The 27,964-nt window shown below is 36.7% G+C and overlaps 1 protein-coding gene across 3 annotated transcripts in view; it reads left to right on the forward strand.

Moving 5' to 3' along the window:
- LOC150105905 (tetraspanin-11-like) overlaps window positions 1–27,964 on the forward strand; it is a 191,111-nt gene that overhangs the window by 149,679 nt on the left and 13,468 nt on the right. For all 3 annotated transcript variants that reach the window (XM_090393666.1, XM_090393664.1, XM_090393667.1), the window contains 2 exons: window positions 2,565–2,669; window positions 19,251–19,445. In XM_090393666.1, the coding sequence (XP_090249792.1) occupies window positions 2,565–2,669; window positions 19,251–19,445 (300 nt within the window). The remainder of the gene's footprint in view (window positions 1–2,564; window positions 2,670–19,250; window positions 19,446–27,964) is intronic.

The raw sequence follows: 27,964 nt of genomic DNA on the forward strand, positions 1-27,964 counted from the left end.
CCTCCAGCTAAGTGGATTATTGTCTAGCATTTCTAAGATGTATTTCAGAAATAGCAACCAGCAGCAATAGAAGTAGTAATATTTAGAATTTTTTTTTAAAGAAAGAAAGAAAGAAATATAACACAACTGAACTTTCTTTTGCGTGATATACAGTTTGCCATATTGACAATATAGCATAGTATTTCTAAATCTTAGAATAATTTCAGCAGACTGCTGGCCAGCTGATTTCAGATGCAAAGAAAGAGTACAGAATTAGTAGCTTCCAATATACAACAATATTATTGCTTTATTTCTTTTGTCAAAATGGTAAACTGAAATAAGAGATTTTGAATACTGTCTGAAAGCTTTCAAACCAGTAGAAATTTAAAGTAGTTATGTAACTGAGTTCCAAGACAGGAGGCGGGGGGGGGGGAGTTGCAGTAAAAAAAATCCTAAAAATTAGCATAAATTTTGAATCATTCCATACAGGATATCCTTCTATTATATTTTCAATATATCTAGTGGTTAGGCACTGGATATTATAGTAATGTGCATCCTACAAAAAAAAAAAAATAAATAAATCTGTTGCAATTTTAAGCAAAAGAAGAAGGCGAAGAGTGTCTCTGATAAAATACCACTGGATATAAATTTTTGACACTAAAAAAAAGACACAATATCAAAACCGAGTAATGAAGTGTATAATCATTTGTTGTTCATAAAAAAAAAAAAAAAAAAAAAATCGTTCCTAAAATTGAAATAAAGGTATTTTGCAAAGAAAGAAAGCAAAATGTCATATTTATTTCACTAAATGTTATTTAAAAATATAAATATTTGACAAAATATTTTAAATGCAAGCAAACATTTGAAAATTCACGAAAAGAATCTATATTATCAGTAAAGTGAAGGAAATTTACTATTACTAAAATATATTCATTGCAAAGGCTGATCTGTGGTCATTTCAAGATTGATTATTTATTTTGGCAGATGTGAAACTTCTATTTTTGGAAAGAGACACAATAAATTATTCCACAAAAAAAAAGAAAAAAAGATCAAATATCCTAGTACAGTAAAGCAAATTCCAAGTACCACAGCACATGTAAAGACAAGTGACAAGTCCTTCCACCACAGTTAATCTGCTAATGGCTCTAAAATCGCCATTAAGGGATTAACGGCAGGTACAGATTAAAGGAGGGTAAATCATTCGTACGTAAATCATAGAATACGGATGAAGTTTTGATCCATGAAAAATTCTGGGATTGTCTGGCTATTTCATCCACCTCGGCCGGTAGGAGAGAGAATCGATATTTATTACAAATTTAACAAATTATACATTTTAGTGTGAAATAATTTTAACAAGAATAACAACAAGAGTAGCCAAAAACACTTTTGTTAATTTTTAATAAGGCGTATGGTCTCCATTAACAGCCAAAGCAGTGGTACATCTTGATTGCATGGACCAGATAAGATGATCAAAGAGTTCTTGTGGGATATTTCCCCACTCTTCTGTGAGAGCCATTTTGAGCTCTTGAAGCAAATGTGGTGATACCAGTCGAGCAGAAACATGCCTACTTAAAGCATCCCAGGCATGTTTGATTGTATTACAATCCAATGAACAGGCAGGCCAGTCCATTCATTCAGTACCTTCTTCCACAGACCACTCTTGTACCAAATTTGCATGGTGTGGATGGACGAGCATTGCCATCCATAAAAATGAATTCTTGGCCAATTGCAGCAGCATTATGGACGTTCCAAAATTCCGCCGTGATTCCTTTGCGCTGTTAAGGGACCATTTCTGATAAAATAGAGATCAGTATGGCCACCTATACTTATTCCTGCCCATACCATCAAACTCCCACCTTGATGTTGGGATCTTTTACGAACAAACTGTGGATTATTATTTGTTCCACTTTCACACCATATCAAAATACGTCAGTTACCTGGTTGCAGACTGAACCTGGACTCGTTACTAAAAAGTACATGAGTTCAATCCTCGTTTGTTCAATTGCAGTGTGCCTATGCCCAAATTCTTTGGTCTCTTTTCTGATTTGCAGTAAGTGGAATGCAAACCACTGGCCTTCCAGCATATGAACCTATGGCACAAAGACGATTTCGAACATTTCCCATCTCCAGAAAGAAGCAATTCCAAAATCATGAAATTACGTTTTGAGATACACGACACGCCTGAGCGACAACTTGCTGCTTTTTTCCTGCTTCTAATTGATCAATGGCTCTTCAAGCCATGGATTCCCAGGTATCATGTTTCTCTGCCATTTTTAACAAAATAATGGGTGGTAGGTGACACGAATTTACAATTGAAGTGATAATTATGCACTGTGGAACTGAGTGCAACAAGCCATGCTTTTATACCCCCCACTTGCTAATACGGCTAAGACATGTTTCAACAAGTTTTAACATGATTTTTTATGCAGTTGCATGTTTTACACTGTTGTATATTAAGAATATTTTAAAATACATGTGTTATATTTGTAAATTATTTTTATAATTTACAAGAAAACCAAAATATCCCCTAATTGTTTTGAGCGGTATAGTTAATTATATTAATAATGGCATGTTTTTGTTTTCAGATTGCATCTGTTGCTTTTAAAGGAACTCATGAAAACTTCAATAAACACTTTGGAAATTATACCTTCATTTCTCTTAATGAAGCTGTGCGGTATTTCCACATAAAAGTATGTATGCTTATCATTATATATATCATTATATATATATATATATATATATATATATATATATATATATATATATATATATATATATAATGATGTTATGGCATTTTCAAAATATGTAGATAATTTTGAGTTGTAGTTTCATCAGTTATCCATGCAGTGTATCTATCTGATATTGTGTAAATATATTCATTTTTCTTCTCAAGCACATTAGTTTTGAAGCTGATGACTTGAGGCAATCATTGTTATTGTTTTCTGCATAGCATCTTATTTAAAGAAAGTGAAACTTGAAACCACTTTTTTTTACATCATTTTCTTCTTTTCATTTATTGAATTAAAAATGCCATTAATTGTACTGAAAAAATTCTTACAGTGGCTGCACTGCATAGTTCAGAAAGCCTGGACAGAGGGACGAATTCCCGATGATTGGAGTAGAGCTCTCTTAGTACCCACATATAAAAAGGGAAAAACTGAATGTGAGAATTACAGAGGTATTTCTCTATCAAGTGTTCCTGGTAAGATTTACACAAGTATACTTGAGAAACAGTTGAGAATGATTGTGGAAGAAAAGCTTGGTGAAGAACAAGCTGGATTCAGGTCAAATAAAGGCTGTTAGGATCGGATTTTCACTTTACGACAAATAGTTGAGAAATCATGGGAATATAACAAAGATCTGTATTTAAAGTTTTGCAGATCTTGAAAAGACAAGGTGCCAAGAGAAAAGCTATTCAAAATGTTAGTTATATGGTGTCAAAGGGGCATCATATTAAGCAATATTTAATCTTTATTTGAGTTGTAAGACAGCAGTTAGAATTGAAGGAAGTACAGGAAGATGGTTTAATGTTAAATCTGGTGTCAGACAACGATGCACATTATCATCTCTGTTATTCATTATCTATATGGATTGCATTATAAAGAAAAGTGGTATTAAACCTGATATTAAAGTTGGAGATGTTAATCTCAGCTCTTTGTTTTTTGCAAATGATGTTATACTTCTAAATAAATCTGCAAGATTCCCTCACTAAATTGAATAACTGTTATAATAGATATGGTATGAAGGTCAGCAATAATAAGACAAAGACAATGAAAATAGGCAGAAGCATTGAAAATATCAACTGCATTGTGAATGGAGAACCTGTAGAACAAGTAAAACATTTCAGCTACTTGGGCATGATTTTTAGTGAAGATGGTAAATGAAATATTTAAATAGACAACAGATCTTATTCCACAAAATATTAATCAAAGCTGGTATGGTGGGAAGTCAATTGAATAAATTTATATGGAATAAGAGAGAAATTAAGTCAAAACACTAAATTAGCTGTATATAAGACAGTGTTCAAAACAATTTGAATTTATGGATCTAAGAGCTGGATTAGAAATAAAACACTATACCAAAGACTAAAGACCGCAGATATGAGAGTCCTGAGAAAGATTAGTGGCATGAACAAATGGCATCAATGGCAATATCATATTAAAAATTGGGATATTAGGAGAGAACTTGAGATTGTTAGTATCCATGAATGTGTTAGCAGAGCTAATCTCAGGTAGTATGGTCACTTAAACAGAATAGGAGAGGAAAGATTATGAAAACAAGTGTTCTCTGCCAGGTTGGCAGGAAAAAGACCCAGAGGAAGACCAAGATAAAGATGGATTGATATGGTAAAAAAGTGCCTTAGAAAATAGAAATATAAGATCTGATAATGTTGGAGTCTTGACAGGTAACAGACTAATTTGGAGGAAAATTGACAGGAAGTTAGTAATGATGTAAATTTTTCATGTAGTAGTATCATATCCTGTAAACCCCCTTGAGGGCACATGGCAGGAATTTGATGACGATGAAGTATCCGAGAGAATTCTACAGTTATATGGCTAGTAATTGTGGGCTTTATTCTTATTATAGTAATTATGAATCTTATTCCACAAAATATTAATCAAATATGGAAGACTGACTTTAATTTCAGGGATGACAAATATGTTACATCCAGTGAACAAATACACCCCCCCCCCTTCCATCCTCCAACACGAGTATTTAAACTTTAGGGGAAAGAGAATTATGTATTCATTATAAAATATTATTACCAGAATCATGTTTAAATGTCTTTATTTGTAAAATTTTCAGGTAAGTTTCATAGCTATTGTCAATACAGTTATAGGAAAACATACAAAAAAAGATAACAATTCAGTTGAAAGCATTTGATATTATGTGTACTATCAGCTGCAGGAGAATAGCTCCATCTGTATTAATAGATATCCAAAATAAATTGCAAAAAAATAATTTAGTTAATAAATTTTTTGAAATGTAAGCAAAAAATTAATTACAGATTAAGGAACGCGTGAATGGTGAGTATTATTCAGTATAACTTCCCAAAATTTATAAAGTTTAAGGCAATCGTTTTGTTCAGATTTGGGTTATAAATGTGTGCTTCATAGCTTTCTTTGTACAGTCTTTCCAGAAGAAAATAACTTTTGTGTAACATTGGTTTTGTTCCACTGAATTCTGTGTTTTGTAGATAATGCGTGGCTTGCTAAATCAGATTTGTTGGGTTCTTTAAGTGAAATGTATTCCTAATGTTCTTCACAACAAATTTGTGCAGAATGACTAGTCCATAATAGCATAAGCTGCAAGAGCAGGGCATTCTGTAAACTCCAGGATAAGAAAGAGGAAGATGGTGAGATAAGGAAGGTATTAAAGTTTATAAACTGACTGAATGGAAAGAGACTTTTAAGTTAATACGTTGTAGTCATACTACTTTTTCTGAAAGTCTTTTAACATGTGGAATACAAATTCTGGTAATTTCTTCTTGAGGTGGGTTAAGATGACAGCTATAATTATTGATTATTTTATTGATAGTTTTTGCATTATAACCATTAGAGATAAAGGTAGTTCTAAAATAAACATTTCTTTGTTTAGAAGAGAATCTGTAGAACATATTTTATGAGCTCTATCAACTAAAGATTTGATTACACCATGTTTTTGAAAAAGGGTAATGATGTAAGTTAGGATCAATGTATTTACAATGTAGTTGGTTTTCTGTATACTGAGAACTGTACTACCATTTGGTTGACGTAGAGAATGAGAACATCAGGGTAAATTTGATTCTTGAGTTTATTGAATTAATTTTTCCAAGAAATTCATAAAAATCTGACAAGGAGGAGTTCCATACCACAAACTCATTATCAATAACATATCTATACCAAATCAATGATGTAGGTGAAAAAATATCCAGAATATGTTATTTGAAATGTCCCATAAAGTAATTAGCTAGAGTTGGGGAAAGGGGAGACCCATAACTGTTCCCTCTATCTGTTTATACAGTTTGTTCTAATTTCACAAATGACAAGGGGGCCATCCCTGGAAGTTACGAAAGGAAGCTGTGAGCAAGAGAGTGAAGATTGGTTTTTTTGCGTGGAGGGTGGTTGAATGCATTGCCTGATAGAGTGGTGAGAGCAAGAATGGTCAATGAGTTCAAGGAGTGGTATGATAGACTTTGTGTTTCTTAGGGAGGATCTCCCACAATGAGTCTCTTGACTCTGTGGAGACCTGAATAATAATCATAATACTAAAAAAAAAATTGCACAAATGCATAAAATGCACAAATTTATTTTGAAGAACATCAGGAATACATTTTACTTAAAGAACCCAACAAATCTGGTTTAGCAAGCCTCGTATTATCTACAAAACAGGATTCCTGGAACAAAACCAAAGTGTTACACAAAAGTTATTTTCTTCTGGATTACTGTACAAGGAAAGCTTTGGTTTGGGTGTGAAACACACATTCACACTCAAACCTGAACAAAAACGATTATCTAAAACTTTCTCAATTTTGGGAAGTTATGCTGACTAATACTCACCATTCATGTGTTCCTTAATTTGTAATTAATTTCTTCTTTATAGTTAAAAATAATTTATTAACTAAATTATTTTATTGTAATTTATTTTGGATGTCTATTAATGCAGATGGAGCTCCTGCAGCTGATAGTGCACATAACAAGCTGGCCTGCTTGGGCTAGTGGTTAACGTAACCGCTCTCCAGCGGATTCAAATCCTAACGTGAGCATGGATGTTTGTTGGTGAAAATACTAGTAGTGGTGGTGGTCGGCAGTAGATGTCGTTAGTGTAGATGATGAAGGCTGGTGGAGTGGTGGAGACAGAGAGTTGTAGAGTAGGTACCCTTTCTCGATGAGTCTTTGGACTCACTGGAGGTGTTATGTAAATAATAATAATATCACATGCTTTCTATTGAATTGTTCTATTTTTTTATGTTTTCCTAGAATTGTATTAATAATGGCTGTGAAACTTAGCCAATAATTTCATAAATAAAGACATTTAAATTAAACAAGTGCTTTCAGTAATAATATTTATAATCCTTAGAATATAAGTTAAAAACAGAAAACAAGTGGAGTGTGAAAACTGGCACGGGTCAGCTATTGTTCAGTGATGGCTCACAATAGTTGGCTGAAAAGTGAAAGTATGATGTGCAAAAAAGATCTAATAAGCAATTTCCAAATATCAAATAAGATTGTTCCTTGGTTTCTATTGAGTGTGCCTTCTGAGCAGATGACCATAGTAAACCCTTTTGTGTTGCAGACAGTGACATTGTCATCTTCACTATGGTAAGGAGGACCTCTGCTTCACTTTCTCATCCCCAAGAAATCTCTGCACATAGATCTTTGCACATAATCTGCATTGCTCTCCCCACTTTTGCATCATCTGTAAACAGCTGCATATCACTAGTTAAACCAATCCCAATATCATTAACATACAAATTGAACAACATTGATCCCTGCAGTACATCACTAGTGACCTTCCTCTTTTGGATTACTGCACTCCCATCTGTGCACATAATCAGCATTGCTCTTCCCACTTTTGCATCATCTGTAAACAACTGCATATCACTAGTTAAACCAATCCCAATATCATTAACATACAAACGTGTAGAAAGGCTTATGTATTCGTCGTACATGTTGTTTTATTTTTGACGGTATATATCAGAACACAAAATTATAAGTAAATGATAATTTTTTGACTTATTGCTGATATTTCACTGGTGTTATAACCAGCATCTTCAGAGCACAAAAATACAGTTTGTCATAATACGTGAGACTACAACAACATGGTATAATCAACAAACTAGTTTAACAAAATTGTAGCAGCAGCACAAAGACACAAAGTTTTTTCAGCATCTTCAGAGCACAAAGTTTTTGTGCTCTGAAGATGCTGGTTATAACACCAGCGAAATATCAGCAATAAGTCAATAAATTATTATTTACTTATAATTTTGTGCTCTGATATATACCGTCAAAAATAAAACAACATTAACATACAAATTGAACAACATTGATCCCTGCAGTGCGTCACTAGTGACCTTCCTCTTCTGGAATACTGCACTCCCATATACAACTTTCTGATACCTATCTGATAACCAACTCAGAAGTCTGTTATCCTATCCCATTTCTTTCAATTTATTTAACAGTTTGTTGTGTGGCAGTCTATCAAAAGCTTTTACAAAATCCAAATACACCACTGTATATGCATCTCCCTTATCCAAGATATTTGTCACCTTGTTATAGTACATAAGCAAGTCAGTAAAATATGATCTTCCTTTAACAAACCCATGCTGATTTCTGTATCCTACTCCTCAACAATCTCTCCGGTATCTTCAACACAACTCCAGATATACAGATTGGCCTATAATTTGAAGCTACAGCCTTATCACCAGCTTTATGCAGTGGAAAAATTTTACCCTCCTTCCACTACTTTGGAACCTGTGCTGTTGCTTGCAAGACTCTTATTAAACAGGCCAATGCTACTGCCAATTCTCTGGAACATTCCCTCAAGATGAGTGATTATATGTCATCAAATCTTATCGCCTTATTGACATCAGGGTTATTTCTTTCTTCAAATACCTCTTGCTCACTCACAATTAAGCCATTCTCGTCTATGTCTTCTACACCTCATGATTCCACCCTGATGAGGATGAAACACTTTTATAAATTGATCAATGAATACCTCAACAATTTCTTCTGCAGCAGTTACCATTCTATCATTTTCATCCATTAACATCATCTTACCATGAGTATTTTTCCTTCTACTTGCTGCATGTCTAAAAAAACTCTCTAGGGTTTTTCTTTGCCTGATTTGCCAATTTCTGCTCATGTTCTACTTTTTGTTTTCCTCACTCTCCTGACTTTTACTTTATACTCTTCATGTAACCGATTATTACCATTGTTCATCTTATACTTCCTCAAAAGTATTTTCTTTTTCCAGATTTCATGCTTAAGCTCCTTATTCATCCATTTTACACCTACCTTATTCAGCCTTTTGGCCTTCGGAATACATTCACACATTGATGCTGTTATGCATTTCTTTGTCATTTCCCAAGCAGCATTTATTTCCTTATCGCTCAACTTCCTCATTCCATGTTATAGCTTCAATCTGTCTCCTAAGCTTGTCATAATCACTAGCCTTATAATTTCACATATATCTTTTCCTCACAAAAGTCTGCATGTGGCAAGCCACAACCCAGGTGATCACTTCATGATCACTCTCACCAACTGGAGGAAAGTGTGAAACCCCACTCACAGTTACATCCTCTGATGAAATGATCAATGCCCTTCTTTATGTCTGAGATCTCTCAATAACTCGAGAAATTCATTTTCCTTATTCCCAAATGCTGTCTCTTCATTCCAGTCTATATTGCCATAATTAAAATCATAAAATATAATAATAATTACCCTTCTTTTGTTCACTAATCCAAGTTGTTTATACGTTTCTTCATCACTACCCTCCACATTTCTAGGCCTATAGTAACATCCAACTATGTTTTCCTGTTAACCTCATTACACTACACTGCCTAATAACCATTGCCACTATTTCCCTCTTTTATGTCTATCTTATGTCGACATAATTCTCCTTCTATCACCTCAGCACCCCCTTCTTGTCCTTTCTAAATACTGTATCCTTCCATTTCTATTCCTGTTAGAATATCATCTTCATTCAACTATGTTTCACTTATTCCAATGATTTTGGGGCAAATAAACTCAATCAGTGAAACCATTTCATCCCCCTTATTTCTGATACTTCTGACATTTGTAAACAAGTACAGTAATTATTTTTATGTCTATAACCAGTCCTATCCAAGCCACTTGTCGGTTGTGATTTCTCCACTACACCTGCCCAATCACTTTTATCACCACTTGCCACATACATCTGCTCAGTTTCACCTTCTCCACCCACATCATAATATACTTCATCTTCATACACACATTCATTATCACTTTCAACTCTCCCTATGCCATGTCTCCCTGTCCACCCAGGTCCCCCCCCCATTTCTCTGTTCTTGCATTCCTATTCTCTCTTCATCTGTCATACTACTGTTTTCACTGCCAAGCACTTCTGTCTCTTCAATACCACTCTCCTGATTTTTCACTAAATCTCTTGCATACATCACACACTGTACTTCCATCCATCATGCTTGTATAATTTCATTCTTCCCTCAAATACATGCCATACATCCACAAACTGTACTCCCTTCTCCTCACACAGCTGCACTAGCATATCATTCATAATTTTGGCTCTCCATTGCAACTCATTATACCTCAGCAACACACTGACCTTTCCCACTATACTGTTATCTTTTGCTCTTCTCAATAACTTCCTGATATTCACCCTCACATGCTCCTTATGTTCACTTAGATCATTTATCCCCACAATCACCACTAACTCTCTTGATCATTTCTTCCTCATGTCTAACTCCTGAATTATCCTACTTATTCTCCCTCCTGGATAGCAGACCTTATGGACCTCCCATTAACTAATCCTCTAACCATGGAATCTCCATATACTGCTATTCTGGATTCACTCGTCACCTCTTTTACTATTTTTTCTTTCACTCTATTCTTTTGCACACCATCATTAGTTTCCGCTTAACATCTAACATCATTCTGCATATTCCTCTTTTCATTTTCAATAAACTGTTTCATCAAATCTTGCATTTCACTCTCTTCCACTCCTGCAGTCTTGTTACCTCTCATTTTGCCGTACCTTACTTCCATTTCCTTATTCATACTTTATTTCACTCTCTTATCACTAACTTTTGCTTCCACAGTCTTGCATTCTTTCACTCCCTCAGTTTCACAAGCTTTCATTTCATTTCCGTTTCTTTCATATACATCGTCTTTTCAGTCTTAAATTTCACATTTATTGCCTCGTGTTCTAATAATGTATCACACTTCCTACAAATCCACACTTTCTCTTGTCTCCTATTCTTTCTTTCATCTCGCTGCCATGTTCTTTACCACGTTAGGCAGTGGTGAGCCTATGTGAACATTGTACTTCTGAAAAGGAAGTTGAATTAGTGAGCAAGCGAGAGATGATTTGAAAGAGTTGGAAGTTTACAGCAGAAATGAGTGAAACAAATAATTATCCCAAAATTAACAGATGAATTTCTTTTATATGAAGCAAAGTTTGACAGATAAAAGTGATTATATATATATATTATTTATGAAGAATTGAATGACTAGAACCGAGATTTAAGTAAAAAGGTTTTAATATAAAAACACTACTAGTTTCGGCCTGTAACAGCCTTCTTCAGGTGACATTATAAAAGAAAGAAAAAAGAAAAAACACTAAACATTGAAGGTTAAAAGACTATGAACAATATAGACAGTCTCTATATATAATTAGCATGAAAACGTTGTAGTTGTATTTAAAGCTGTTCTTTCGTTTGTTGCATTGTTGGGAGAGTGCGTGCGTGCTTGCAGCATCACGTGAACGCCAGTACATGATTACAGCTGAATGACTATCTGGGAGGTTTTAGCTCAAGTTATTATTTAGATGAACAGGATTGAAGATGATTTCTCTAGATTCCACGATTTTTCTCTCTAATTCATCATTGCAATGGAAGATGTTAGTAGATTTTTTTTCCCAGCAGACTTTGTGACTTTGATTTTCATCATTAGGATTTGCTGAGAAAAGGATATGACTTGATAATGCACTCGCTCGCTGTCTCTTGTAAGTAATGTCCCTTGTGTTCTTCCATATGCAATTCGACAGATTTGTCTGTCTGCCCAAAATAAGGAATATCACAATCACACAATATTTTATATACACCAGGGTATTTGAGTTGATGATGACAAGGTTTTGGATGGCTTATTAAGAAATGGATCTTTGGAAGTGGAGTGAACAAGGTTCTGATATTGTATTTTCTTAGAACTTTTGCTAATTTATGTGAACCTGTACTTATGTAAGGAATAGATATATTGCCTTTGAATCTATTTGTTTCTTCTGAGTGATGTCTAGGAGGATTAAGAAGAAATTTTTCAATGACAATTTCAATGAATGCATTACTTCAACTTTTGCACCATACGAAGAACTTAATTTTAAACAGCTTCTGGCAATATTTAAACATGTAGGCAATCTGCTTCACACAAAATGGCCAGGAGAAGTTGTAGTTCATGAAATAAAAGAAGTTGATACAGATGACTCTCAACTCTTAGAATTTCTTCAAGACAGCGCTAGCGAAATAGCAACAACTGCTGAGGATTATCTTTGGAATGAAATTTTTTAAGGTAGTTTCTGACCTCTGGAATGTCAAGTATGAGGAAAGATTGAGAAGATGTAATTTGCAGAATCTGGTGGACAGGAGGAAGGGGGGGGATATGATAGAGACCTACAAGTTGGCAAGCGGTTGTTATAGGATGAATGCTGGAGAAGTTTTACAGAGAATAGTGGGAGATCAGGGGAGAACCAGAGGTCATCCCTGGAAACTGTATTAAGAGGGTGTGAGTAGGGGAGTGAGAGGCAGGTTTTTTTTTGTGCAGAGTTGTGAATGATTGGAATGCCTTGCCTGAGAATGTGGTGTCTGCAAAGAGTTTGAATGTGTTTAAAACACAGTATGATGAGCTGTGTGTGTGTGTGTGTGTGTGTGATGAAAGGACCTCCCAGATGAGTCTTTGACTCCATTGGGTCTTTGGTGGTAATAATAATAATAATAATCCCCTTACTGACCACACCGATTATCAGGAAGATCACACTTGCAAAAAACGCAAAACTGCAGCCTCTGAACCACCCAATGCGGATGAAATGGAAGAAGATGGCCCTGTCCCGGACTCTCCTACCTCCTCAAGTGAAAAGATAGCCTTAATTCTTCTGTGTGAAAAGAATAAATGGATGTCGCTAAGGACTATGATGTACAACTTACAACTCTCATAAGAGATCCCAAGCGAAGAATATCACAGACGGTATTAAAATCCAACCCAGGATAATGATGGATTATCGACAGTTAACCTCTGAATTGAATATCAGAGGTATTCAGTACCACACTTTTTCACTAGGATCAGAAAAAACCTCAAGGTAGTCATCAGAGGTTTATCTGAAGATGTTTCCACAGAAGAAATCACTGCAGATCTACACCAGCAAGATTTACCACCTGTAAAAGCCAGCAGAATGACCAGGAGAGACAAGACTCTAATGCCACTGGTATTAGTAGAGATCAGTCAAACCTACAAGCACATATATGATCTGACGTCTATCTGTGGGCTGAAAATCACTATAGAACCATTAAGGAAAAGGGCTTCAACAGGGCAATGCCACAGCTGTCAGAAGTTTGGTTATGCCCAGAAAATGTGCAAGGCTGAATTTAAATGCTTAAAATGTGGGGTCAGCCACCCAACAAATACATGCTCTAAGCCAAAATCTACCCTGGCTAAACGTGCCAATTGTGGCAGTTCTCACACTGCCAACTACAGAGGATGCACGCACAATCCAAGAAATTGAAAACCAGAAGAAGAAGGAACATACTCTTCCTCTCTTAGCACACCTACGTCAGAGACTACTTCTCAGCCTCGTAAAGATCAACATAAAGGGTAAGAAGCCCATCTGCTGATGTCAGAGGCCCGTAAAAGAACAACTCAGAGACAACAATCTAGGACATATGCAGATGTAACTCACCCTAAACAGACATCCCTGGAACAGCCAACATCACATCCGAATCTGACAGCTATTATTACCTCTTCCTTGGCAAATATGCTGTTGGATTTTAGCAGATCCAACCCCTCACCATGCTCTACAAATAGATTTCTAAAGGACACACAAGTCTCAGTGCTCACTCATGAACAGAAATAAAATAAAACCAGATTCTTTACAGATCATAGCATGGAATGCAAATGGATTAAGAGGTAGAATCTTGGAGCTCCGGGAGTTCACCCAAAGGTGTCAGCCAGATATACTCTTGATAAATGGATACCAGATGTACAGAACTGACAGATTATCCTGCAGAGGAGGTGGCACTATTTACATTAAAAATTACATCAATCATCACTCTATGAATATTCCATTCACCATTAATCTTGACATTACAGGCATAGAAATTCTCACGTGCATGGTGGGCAAACTAAAGATTTTTGCAGCATATAATCCTCCACAAAAAACATTACTGTTTTCAGATCTGAATGCTGTACTGATCAACAGAGAGCCTGTCATCATGGCTGGCGACTTAAACGCCAAGCATCCTATCTGGAATAGCCATTCCACAAATAAAATTGGTCACATCCTTACTAACTACTCTGGATCCAACAATGTGGTTGTGGCAGGCCCCACAGTGCCTACCCATCACAACACATACAGTCCAGCTGATGTACTAGACATAACTATCCTACAGAATATAAGACTCCAGTACAGTGTAGTAACTCTAAATGATCTTTCATCTGACCACAATCCCATTCTGTTAAAGCTGGGAAACCAGGATAACCTGTCTCCTCCCCTCCCACTCATATATATACCTTGGGATAAGCTATCTAAAGTATTCCCAAAATATATTGATCCTGTACCATTGATTAAATCCACAGAGAAAATTGAAACAGCTATAAAGGATCTAACTAAACAAATCAACACTACTGTTGCAGCAGTAACTATTTCCAGAACTACCCCCAGATCTAACCACTTGCCAGAAGAATTATGAACTTGATCAGAGAAAAGAACAGAGCAAGAAAAAGATATCACAACATGCAAGCACCTCAAGATAAAAGAATCTTGAACAGATTCAACTCTGCAGTTAGAGATGCCCTCACAGTGCACAGAAATCAAATTTGGAAGGAAAATTGAATTTTATCTCTCCTGACAATCACTCCATATGGAATCTTATCAAAAACATCAAGAATAAAAACAAACCTCTTCCTCCTCTCCAAACAGATACTAGCCTTATCCATACCGACGCAGACAAAGCCGAGGCAATAGTAAAATCTCTAGAAAAGCAATGCAAACCCTCATATGACCATTTCGACTTCAATCACATATACAAGGTTCATCGACATGTCAGATCTTCGCTGAAACTTTCTATCATATGCTCTAGTCAAATTGCACCCACATCACCTGTAGAATTATATGGCATAACAAGAAGCTTAAAAACAAAAAGGCTCCTGGACCTGATGGAATCACAAACAGGGTGATTAAACTACTACCCTCACACAGCTATTGTGCATCTGACTAACATTATAAACTCCATCTTACACTACAAATATTTTCCTTCCCACTGGAAACTAGCAGATGTAATTCCAATCCATAAACCTGGGAAAGATCTGCGATCACCTCAAAACGACAGACCAATTAGCCTCATCTCCAACCTAGGCAAAATTGCCGAGAAAGTCATTCTCACTAGACTCCAAGAACTAGTGCACAAATTAAACATTTTTCCTGAGGAGCAATTTGGATTCCAACAATTTCACAGTACTACACAACAAGTATACAGATTGGTAGAATATATTACCATGGGATTTAACTGGCGTCAATGTACTGTGGCTGTTTTCCTTGACATAGCCAGTGCATTCGACAAAGTCTGGCGCTACAGCTTTCTATATAAAATGATAACATCTGGAATACCATTGGAAGTGGTTCACCTGATCAGATCATACCTCTATGATAGGTGCATGCAAGTTAAGTTAAATGGCACACTCTCCATACAAAAACGCATCTTGGCTGGTGTCCCACAAGGATCACTACTGGCACCAACTCTTTTCTCCATTTATATGTGTGATATTCCGCACATCCCACTGTCATCTGTCAAAGCTTTATATGCAGATGATACAGTGATATTAGCTAGATATTTAAAACCGCACCTAGCAATCAAAAGACTGCAGGAAAATCTACTGATAATTGAACAATATTTCACCAAATGGCGACTCAAAATAAATCCTCTGAAGAGCGTAGCCATACTGTTCGCCAGAAGATCGATGCTTCCTACTGGACACATTCTCCTATTTAACACAGAAATCCCTTGGAAGTCTGAGATCAAATATCTTGGCATATTGTTGGACAGAAAATTGACTTTCAGCTCCCATATCAAGACTCAATGTTTAAAGACATCAAAAATCATTGCACAGCTCTATCCTCTAATAAACAGAAACAGCAAATTGAGCATCAGAATCAAACTACTTATATATAAGTTGATGATTCATCCTATACTCATCTGTGCTTCTCCGGCTTGGAGTCATACTGCTAATACTAATATCCTCAAACTACAACGTGTGCAGAATAAATGTCTCAGAATAATCCTTTGGAATCAGAAAAGAACTTAGTTACTATACCTTCATGCAGACCATAGCAACCTAAGTTCTTTTCAATAGCATCTGCGCATCCTAATAATCTAATTCAACTAGCTGCAAATTACAATGCAACAGATTACACCAAGTACAAAAGACCAAAAGCTATTTTAAACTGCAACCTCAATGATTAATCCTCAGGCTCACTCAGGGCAAGCAAGAGGCTCATTAATATTTTCCCTCTCACAGTTTTCCTCATCAGACAGTGGGGAATATGAAAAGCATCTGCTTCACCCTTTAAGCCAATAAAGTTGAAAGTTGAAACTTTGTATCACCTATGGGGTCTGGCTCCCACTGATGTGTTTTTGTGCAAAGGTAGTTGCTGCACAGAGATATGAGAGGCTCTGCTCAGGGGGTGGATTTTTGCCTGTCTCTGAGTAGGACTACTACTGAGTTTGGTATCTCATAATGCTCTGCTTGATGGTGGGGGTGAGCCTGCTATTGGGAAGAGCCAATGCTGAGGGTTCCTCTCCTTGGCAGGATGAGCCTGTCAGTGAGTGGAACCACTGCTGAGTAAAATGATCCTTTGGATCGCTTGCACTTGCTGAGTTTAGAGTGATCTGAGGGATTGCCAGAGTTTCTGGAGGCCATCCTTTACTTATATTGCAGAAGTGGTTGCTTTCCCTGGGATATGAGCTTTTGCTCTCTTAAGGTTTCTTCCGATCTAGCTCCCACTGAGGGGAGGGCCTAAATATAAGGCCTGATGCTACTTTCTTTCATAATGCAATCCATATAGATAATGTGCCTCCTTGTCTTACCCCTGATTTTACATGAAATCCTCTTCCTGCATTTCCTTCAATTTCTAACTGCTGACTAACAATTTAAATATAGCCTATGTATTGCTCTGTATAATGTTTCATTCACCCCATATAATTGTAGTATTTTGAAAAGCTTTTCTCTGAGCACCTTGTCATTTGCCTTTTCCAAATTTAAATACAGATTCTTGTCATATGCTCACAATTTCTCACCTACTTGTCTTAAAGCGAAAATCTGATCTCAACAACCTCTATTTGGCCTGAATCCAGCATCCTTCTCCAAGTTTCTCTTCCACGATCTTTCTCAACCACTTTTCAAGTATTCTTGCATAAATCTTATCTGGAACACCTAGTAGAGAAATTCCTCTGTAATTCTCACATTCAGTTTTATTACCCTTTTTTTTTAGATTGTAGATGGGTACTATGAGAGTTCTACTCCAATCATTGGGAATTTGACCTTCTAAAAAGGCTCTTTGAATTATGCAGTATAGCCACTGCAAAATTTTTATATCTCCATACTTAGCATTTTTGGTCAAATATCATCTACTTCAGCTGCCTTTCCGCATTTCAAGTTTTTGATAGCTTTTTCTACCTCAAGTATTGATATATATACTCCTCTTTGCCTCCTCTTGAAAATGTTCTAGTATGGTTCTGTCACTGCTTTGTTCGTTTAACAATCTTTCAAAGTAATTACTCCAGACATCTAGAATATCCCTATCTTCAGTTTTCTTGTCACCTTTTTCATCTTTGATTCCTATTACAGTACTCTTTCCTCTATTTCTAAGTTTCTTCAATAACCTCCAGAACATTTTCCACCTTCCTGATATTTATTTTCTATATTACTATTACTATTATTACGGGCAACTCCAGGGAGTCATTGGACTCATCGAGGGAGGCCCCAAATCATATTCGTCACAACTATTTGACATTCATACAGTATCTATCATACCTCGCCTTAAACTCATTCACTGTCACAGCATCCACCACAGACTCAGGGAGCGCATTCCACTCATTCACTACTCTAAAAGTAAAGAACCCAGCTCTAACACCTTTACTAACCACACTTTTGCCCAGTTTCCATGGATGTCCCCTAGTCCTCCCACAACCAGCATATTCTTATTCTTACCAATGTCTTCCCATGACTTTTACTTAGCTACTTTTACACACAGCTTAGCTCTCTCATTGGCCGGCCTGGTTTGCTGAGTGGTTAGCATATCTGCTCTCCAGCCAAAAGGCTGTGGGTTCGAATCCTGCTGTGGGCATAGATGTTTGTGATTGTCTGTGAAAATACTAGTGGTGGTGGTGGTGGCAGCAGGCAGTAGATAGCATTGGTGTAGATGATGTGGTTCATCGTAGTTGGCGGAGATGAAGAATTGTAGAGTAGGTGCCCTTCCTCGATGAGTCTTTGGACTCCTTGGAGGTATCACATAATAATAATAATAATAATTTTTCACTGCATTCTTTTAGGGAATATGCTGACTTATTTGCTAATAACTTTTGGTATGCTTTCTTCTTTTCCAGGACTGCTTCTTGAACTTCTTGCATCCACCATGGTGTTCTTATTTTTCTATCCTTGCAGACAATTTCACCACATGCCTCACTAGCTGAATCAGTCAATGTCTTCTTCAGAGTTTGCCACTGAAACGTCAAGGTTTGGTTCTTGTTTTCAATTTGTTTCATTTTTGATTCAATCATGTTTGTATAGTCAAGTCTACAATTTATTTTTAAAAGCTGCTCAACTTTAATTCTTTTGAAAACTTTCTTACACACTGTTCTTTTCAATGTGATATCCATTTTTATCCCTCTTAGTACTAAGTACTGATCACTTCCAAATTCAAATCCTCTGTACACTCTTGCAACCTGAATGAACACAAAGTTATCACTATCAACAATGATGTAGTCAATGAGGCTTTCTCATTTCTTGTGTCTTCTCTCCATGTGAGCCTGTGCACATCTTTATGTTAAAACATAGTATTAGTAATGACTAGTGGTGCGATGTGAGAGACATTGTGGCAATTAGAATAACAGTTTTGACCCCAATGGAGATATTAAACACATAAAAACTGAAACTGTGAGTTTCAGTTTTATGTGTATGACTAGTGGTGTGATGTGACAAGCATTGTGGTAATAGGATAATAGTTTTGACCCCCCCCCCAGAGATATTAATAATAATCATAGCAAATTATAATTATTCTTATTGTATTAAATATAACACTGTATGTAATTTTTTTAGAACCACTGTTGTGGCCTTGATGGTCCAGATGACTTTCAAAATACAGTATGGTGGATAGTTCAGAGGAAAGCAAACACTTCTGAAGTAGTTATACCTGAATGTTGCAAAGACCAGGAGGAGATAGAAGCCTCTACGTGTAACCATGGACCTCCACCATATCACACAGTTTTTGATGACAGTCAAATATATAAAACTGTGAGTTTCAGTTTTTATGTGTGTTTTTTTGTGTAGCAAGTAGTGTTTTGTATTTTGTTTAAAGTTATGCAATACAAATTTCCATTCTGTGTTTTCTCTTTGTATTAGGTTAATTTAGCATTTTATAAACCTAAGTTCTGTAGCCTATCAGTAATTCCTGATCATTAGGACTCCTCCTTGAAAAAATAAAAAAGCTAAAAAAGGTTTCAATAGGTCCTTTCTACTCAGACCTTTTCTAGCTTGTTTTTTTTTTTCATCTGAACGTGAACTGATCCTCATTTGAAAAGTCCTTATTAAATAAATTATATAATCATCCTAGATGGCATGCTTTAGTTGTGGTTCTGTAGCACTGATGATGGAATGAGTTATTCATTCTGGAATATTTTATGGTTTATGTTTATTATAATTATTATTATTATTAAGATTCAGGCCTCCATGGAGTCAAAGGACATCATGGGAAGTCCATCCTAGAAAATGCTGAGTCTATCATCATCATCAACAACCATGGGGCCAATGCCCATAGGCATCTGATGCCATCTTGATATGATTCTTCCATTGCATTCTATTTTGTGCAAAATGACTCAGTTTGTGTATAGAGTTTCCAAACCATTTGATAATTTCCTCACCACATTCTCTGTTTGATCTTCCTTTTTTGTTCTTTCCTTCAATCATCCCAAACAGCAGCATTTTTATTTTCCTCTCATTGTTCATTCTACATATATGGCCAAAGAGATGTAGTTTCCTTTTGATTATTTTCTGGATCAAGTTTTCTTTTGATTGTATTCATCTGTAAATTTCCTTATTGTTCACTTTCTGGATCAAGTTTTCTTTTGGTTGTATTCATCTGTAAATTTCCTCATTGTTCACTTTCTGGATCCAGCTTATTCTCAAGATCTTTCTATAGCACTTCCTCTCAAATGCTAATATTCTCCTTTCAGATTCTCCCAGGAGTACCCAGGCCTCACATCCACAGAGCATGCTGCTGAAGATACAGGTTTCTACAATGCACAGTTTAGCTTGAATCTTTATAGCTCAGCTCTTCCATATTTTGTCGGTGGCTTTTAAAATAGTTGTTGCTCTGGCTATTCTAATTTTTATCTCTTTTTGAGGTCCAAGTCATGCATCATGTGACATCTCAGATATGTGAAGTGTTCCACATTTTCCAGTTGAAATCTGTCTATGGTAACTCTGTTCAGTAACTCCTGTTGTCCAAATATCATTGTTTTAGTTTTTTCAAAGTTGACATTTAGTCCATATTTTTTTCCTTCTGTATATAGTGTTTGCAATGTCTGTTCCAACCTAGCTGTGTCTTTTTCAATCAGGACAATGTCATCTGCAAAGCAGAGGTAGTTTATTCTCATGCCATTTATTGAAAGAGTCTATCATACCAATCCTTAAACTCATTGACTGTTTGTGCTCTCACCACTCTATCAGGCAATGCATTCCACGGTTCAACCACACTCCGTGCAGAGAAACCACTCCTCACCCTCTTGCTCACAACTTCCTTTCGTAACTTCCAGGGATGGCCCCTTGTCCTTGCTCCTTCCCCCCAGTTCCCTCAAACAAAAGTCAACTGTGACTTTTGTTTAGTGGAACTCCCAAATGTCAATCGTGTAACTACCTCTAAACAAGTTAAAAGTCTTAGTCATATCACCTCTCCTTCTATCTACAAAACTCTGCAGCCCACATCCCCTCAGCCTATCATTGTACAGTCCTGATATCATCTCTGTTATTCGCCTCTGAACTCTTTCCACAGTTAATTTATCCTCTTCAAATCCTGGGGGCCAAATTTGAACACAATAGTCCATGTGCAGTATGATCAGGACTTTGTCATTCCATTGTATTAAGTTCTGATCATACTGCAACTCTTTTATCTTTGCAGGTCAGCGTCCTTCTCAGTATTGCAGCAATCATCTGGGTTACCTTACCTTCACCACCTTTCTAATATGTTCCCAGAATTTCAGGTTTCTATCAATCATCATCTCCCAGATCCCTTGCCTTCCCTACCTCCTTCAGGACAGAGTATGCAGCCTTCCATTGATATAAGGACAAAATATGCAGCCTTCCATTGATGTAAGGACAAAGTATGCAGCCTTCCAAACTTCAAGACTTTACATTTTGCTGTATTAAACTGAAATCCCCATTCATTTGCCTATCTGTCCAGTTTATTCAAATCCTCTTTCAGGGCAAGAGGATTTGAAATAATACAACATCTGCAGTATTACTAATAACCCTTTCCAGCATCACATCATCTGCAAAAAACTGAATATCTCTCCTGCAATCCATTGATAATGTCATTGATATAAAGGTTAAACAATACAGGTCTCAGTACTGAGCCCTGTTGGACCCCACTCGTAAACATCTGCCTTCATGATATCTCCCCCCTCCCTCATACATATCTCTCTGATATTTATCAGATAGCCAATCTTGAATCCAGTTTACTAACCTCGCATCTAAACCCGTGTGCTGCAATTTAAATATCAGCTTATCATGTAGTAGCCTGTCAAATGCCTTTTGTAAAATCAAACAAAAATGGCAGAATATGTCTTTTCTTCATCAACGGCTCTTGCCACTTTATTAAAAGACAGTTATATTACTAAAGCAAGAGGACTCCTTAACAAATCCAGGTTGACTCTCACAGATAACATTACCCTCATCTGCCCAATGCTGTATATGGTCCCTCACTAATTTCTCCAAGATCTTAACAACTAATGATGACACACAAACTCACTTAGAATTAGACACTTCCAGTCTGCTACCTCCCTTATGCAATGGCACTACCTTACCCTCCTTCCACTCCTTGGGTACCTTTCCCTAAGCCAGACTTTCATTGAAATGCCAAGCTATCACTTCTTTAACACATTTTCTCAAAACCTGTGTCAAAATTCCATCCAGTCCCACTGCTTTATTGACATCTAGAGGACTCAGTATTTGAAACACAATCTCTCTTCTTTCACTTCTATACCTGCCCTATCCCTCTAATATTAAAGCCTACTTCTCCAGGATGACATACCCCAATAAAGTGTTCATTGAGCAACTACGCTATGTCCTTTGCATCAGTCACTCTATTCCCATTTTTATCCAACAATGTCATTCTCCCACAATTTCTCCTCCTACTGGCCACATAGCTAAAAAATTCCTTGGGATTTTCTTTGGATTTCAGGGCCAATCTCTTCTCATATTCCAGTTTTGCCTTCTTTTCCATAATAGTTACTCTCCTGACCTAAGTTTTGTTTCTTCATGAACCCCACCCCAATCCTTTATATCACTTCCATAACTGCTTTTTAACCTTTTTTTCCTGTTTGATATTGTTTGTCATCCACTTACACCAAATTGCTTACTTACAACAGCTTACTGTTGCTTCTAATAAATATTCCTTCACAATTTCCCAAGCACTAATGTTATCTCACCCTTCCAATTCCTCCCTCCATGGAACTGCCCCAAGTTGATATCTAAGACTATTATAATCACCTGGCTTATAATTCCACATGCATTCCTTTCTCTTTGATACTCCTGCATGTCTATTCATCTTCCAAATCAAAATCAAAACCACATGATCACTCTTTCCAATTGGAACTGAGATGCCATCTCAGTTATTATCAGCTCTTTTGATGCTATGACCAAATCCAAAACTCTTGAACCTCATGTTTCATCTACTACATGTTGCCTAAGACATTTATCTCTCAAGAATTCTAGAAATTCCATTCCCTTATTACTACATGCAGTTTCCTCTTCCCAATTTATACTGCTGTAGTTAAAATCTCCCATAACAATCATGCTTCTTGCACTTTCCAAGTTCAACTGTTTAAACATCTCCTGCTCCTGACTCTCTCTGCTCTCTAGTTTGCAGCTATACGCCACTAAATATCCTGTCTTGCCCACATCTACCTCACACCAAATGCTCTAAAAACCATTATTGTTATTGCCCTTGAAATCATCCACTCTGAGAGGACATAATTCATCACTTGTCAAAAGCAGTACTTCACCACTTATTTTCCATTCCTTTCGTCTAGAAAAATGTTATACCCTGCTACTTCTATTACTGTCAGTATATCATCTTCCATCAATCACGTCTCAGAGATCCTTCATACTGGATACTCCATGCATTAGTATAAAGAATGAAAAAGTTACTGTTTCTATACCTATCATTATCCCCTCCAGACTCCACTGGATTCAGCATTACTCAATATATTTCTCCTTCTTCCAAGCACCTATTCCCACAAGAGGTCACCTCTGCTACCATCCACCCTGATAATTCTAGTTTCCCTGCATTGACACACTGACTCATTCAGAGACAACAATCTCTCTCTCCAGATGCCTATGTCCTTCCTCATTCAGATGCAAGTGGTCTCTTACATACAGTTCCTTTCTGTCCTCAAATGCCTCCCAAGCATCCACATAATGGATGCTTGGGAGGCATTATGCTTGTCAACACAGCGTGTTGCTTAAGGGTCAAAGCTGTATAATTGAGAGGAGACCTCCACATAGCCTTTAAAGGAATGGAATGCGGAGAACCGACCAGGGCTTCTGACCTAATGTCCAATCCTCACCTTCTTGTGGTGCACCCTGTTGGGTATCTACCTGGATACTGAACAAATGAGGATGGGATGGAAATTTGGGATTTAGCCGACCAAATTGTATTCTTATTGTCTTAAACCAATAAACAAAATGGTGGTACAGCATGACAAAATTTCATGCCGGCTGGGGCGGCGCCCGATTAAACAAGGCCCCCGTTGTTTTCTCCAGGGAACCAGGGCGATTAGTGAAAAGTCAGTTACTGGAACAAATCTGAAAGCACACCCCAACTCAACATCACCAGAGTTAAAGATCAGAACTATCAACATAAGAAGCCTGAATGGCAAAGAAATGGAGCTAGCTGAGGAACTAGATAAGTACCAGATTGACATAATAGGGGTGACTGAAACAAAAAAGATAAAAACTTGTGAGATCTTTCTGAGCAATAAATACAAAATGTTATATTCAGGCAATGACAATCAAGGAAAAGAAGGAGTAGCCATAGTATTCAACACAATATACGAGGCTCATCTTCTTGAATGGTAGGCACTGTCAAGTAGAGTGATGTGGACAAATATCAGAATGGGGAACAGGACAATGAGACTTATTTGTACCTATGGTCCCACAGAAAACTCTACTAAGGTAGAAGTGGAGGAATTTTTTGCGGCTCTAGAGAAAGCTACTGACATAATGAAAAAGGAAAAGTTGGTCCTTGTTGGTGATCTAAATAGCAGAGTAGGACGTGATTGTCAGACATACAAAAATGTTTTGGGAAAATTTGGAGAAAAGAGCAAAGCTGATAATATTGGCAAATACCTGTTGGATTTCTGCTCAGGACATGGACTGGTTATTACTAACACCATGTTCCAACATAAAAATTTACACAAATTCACATGGAGAGAAGAGGCAAGGAATAAGAAAAGTCTCATTGACTATGTTATTGTTGATAGTGATGTTTTTTCCCTAGTGCAGGGCACCAGAGTGTACAGAGGATTTGAAATTAGAAGCGATCATTATTTAGTCTTGCGTAAGATAAAATTGAATTTCATATTGAAAAGAATGACATGTAAGAAAGTTTTAAAGGGAATGAAAGTTGAGCAGCTCTCAGATGTGAACTGTAGACTAAAATACACAAAGATTATTGAAGAAAAAATGAAAGAGTTTGAGAACAAGAACCAAACCTTAGAGAATCAGTGGCAAACCTTGAAGAAAATCCTGATTGATTCTGCCAGAGAGGCATGTGGTGAGGTTATCTGCAAGGATAGAAAAACCAGAACTCCATGGTGGACACAGGAAGTTAATCAGGCAGTGAAGAAAATATATCTACATACAGTGAAGAAAGCATATCAAAAGTTCCTGGCAAATAAGTCAGCTTTTGCTCTTAGAGAATACAGAGACAAATGTAAGAAAGCCAAACACTGTGTAAAACTAGTGTTTTACACAGTGCTTAACAAAGGTCATGGGACGAATTTGGCAAGAACATAGAAAATAAATATCAACAAGGTGGTAAGATATTCTGGAGGTTGTTGAAGAAGCTTAGAAATGGAGGAGAGAATGCTGTAAAAGGAGTTAGAGATGATAAAGGTGGCATGAAAACAGGAGAAAAAGATATCCTTGAAGTATGGAGTAATTACTTCGAAAAATTGCTTAATGAAACAAGTAGTGATAGCACAGTGATTAAAAAACACTCAACAGGCATACAGTGAGGAATACATATCCATACTTGAAGTAGAAAAAGACATCAAAGGCTTGAAATGTGGAAAGGCAGCAGGAGTAGATGATATTTAACCAGAAATGCTTAAGTATGGTGGTATAAAAGTCTTACAGTGGCTGCACTGCATAGTTCAGAAGGCCTGGACAGAGGGACAAATTCGTGATGATTGGAGTAGAGTTCTAATAGTACCCATATATAAAAACGGAAATAAAACTGAATGTGAGAATTACAGAGGTATTTCCCTACTGAGTGTTCCGGGCAAGATTTATGCCGGTATACTTGAGAAACGGTTGAGAAGAATTGTGGAAGAAAAGCTTGGTGAAGAACAAGCTGGGTTCAGGCCAAATAAAGGCTGTCAGGATCAGATCTTCACTTTACGACAAATAGTCGAGAAAGCATGGGAATATAACAAAGATCTGAATTTAAGTTTTGTCAATTTGGAAAAGGCATATGACAAGGTGCCAAGAGAGAAACTATTCAATACACTACAGTTATATGGTGTCAATGGGTACTTAGTCTTTATTTGAGTTGCAAGTCAGCAGTTATAATTGAAGGAAGTACGGGAAGATGGTTTAATGTTAAATCTGGTGTGAGACAATGATGTACATTATCCCCTCTAATATTCATTATCTATATGGATCACATTATTCTGATATCATGTTTTCCTGCCAACCTGGCAGAGGACTTGTTTTGCTAATCTTTTGCTAAACTGGAAAGTGGTATTAAACATGATATCAGAATTGGAGATGTTAATGTCAGCTCTTTGCTTTATGCGGACGATGTTATACTTCTAAATAAATCTGCTACAAGTTTGCAAGATTCCCTGACTAAATTGAATAACTGTTGTAATAGATGTGGTATGAAGATCAGCAATAAAAAGTTAAAGACAATGAAAATAGGTAGAATTGTTGAAAATGTCAACTGTGTTTTGAATGAGGAACCTGTGGAACAAGTAAAACATTTCAGCTACTTAGGCATGATTTTTAGTGAAGATGGTAAATTAAATATGGAAATAGACAACAGAATCAACAAAGCTGGTATTGTAGGAAGTCAATTGAATAAATTCATATGGAATAAGAGAGAAATTAGTCAGAACACTAAATTAGCTGTATACAAGACAGTTTTCAAACCAGTTTTAACTTATGGATCTGAGAGCTGGGTCAGAAGTAAAACACTTGACCAAAGACTAAAGACCGCAGATATGAGAATCCTGAATAAGATTAGAGGCGTGAACAGATGGCATCAATGGCAATATCATCTTAAAAATGAGGATGTTAGGAAAGAACTTGACATTGTCAGCATCCAGGAATGCGTTAGCGGAGCTAATCTCAGGTGGTATGGTCACTTGAACAGAATGGGTGAGGAAAGATTAGCAAAACAAGTCTTCTCCGCCAGGTTGGCAGGAAAACGACCCCGAGGAAGACCAAGATATAGGTTGGATTGATAAGATACAAAGTGCCTTAGATGATAGAAATATAAGATCTGGTAATGATGTTGGAGTCTTGGCAAGTAACAGACTAATTTGGAGGAAAATTGCAGATGGGAAGTTAGTAATGAGGTAAATTTTTCATGAAGTACTATCATATCCTGTACACCCCTTGAGGGTACATGTCAGGAATTTGATGATGATGATGACATAGTGTGTGTGTGTGTGTGTGTGTGTGTGTGTGTGTGTGTGTGTGTGTGTGTGTGTGTGTGTGTGTGTGTGTGTGTGTGTGTGTTGACCAGTTATGATAATGAAGGCCTGAGGAGAAGAGCATTGATAATGAATGATATGATAGCAAAAATATGCCAGAAGAGAGGCTTGAAATACGTGGATAGGTTTCTGTGGTTAAGCAGTTCTGTAGGTAGTTTTCGGTATTTAGACCACATATTAATATAAAGAGTTCATTAAAATTTAACAATTAAAAAACCTGACAAGTTTCATGCTTTGTAAGATATTACATTTTTCAGATTACCCCTGATGATGTAAGTCTTACAACACACGAAACTTGTCAGGTTTTTTAATCGTTTATTTTTAATAAACTCTTTATATTAATATGTAGTCTCAATACCAAAAACTACCTATATACACACACTATCTTCCTTTTTTGAGTCTTTTCTTCCATACAGTCTCAAGCATGAACCTGAGATCTCTTGCTACCAGATTTACATTGCCTCTCAGGTTATTTGTGCCCACCATCACAATCCTCTCATCCACCTTTTCAGCCCTCTTCATTGCCATAGCCACAGTTTTGCTCACCTGCATCTCTCACTCTCTCTCTCTCTCTCTCTCTCTCTCTCCCTCTCT

Source organism: Typopeltis vanoorti, chromosome 6 (genome assembly GCF_054136105.1).
Source record: "Typopeltis vanoorti isolate ZY-2024b chromosome 6, IOZ_Tvanoo_1.0, whole genome shotgun sequence".
NCBI classification, from domain to species: domain Eukaryota; kingdom Metazoa; phylum Arthropoda; class Arachnida; order Uropygi; family Thelyphonidae; genus Typopeltis; species Typopeltis vanoorti.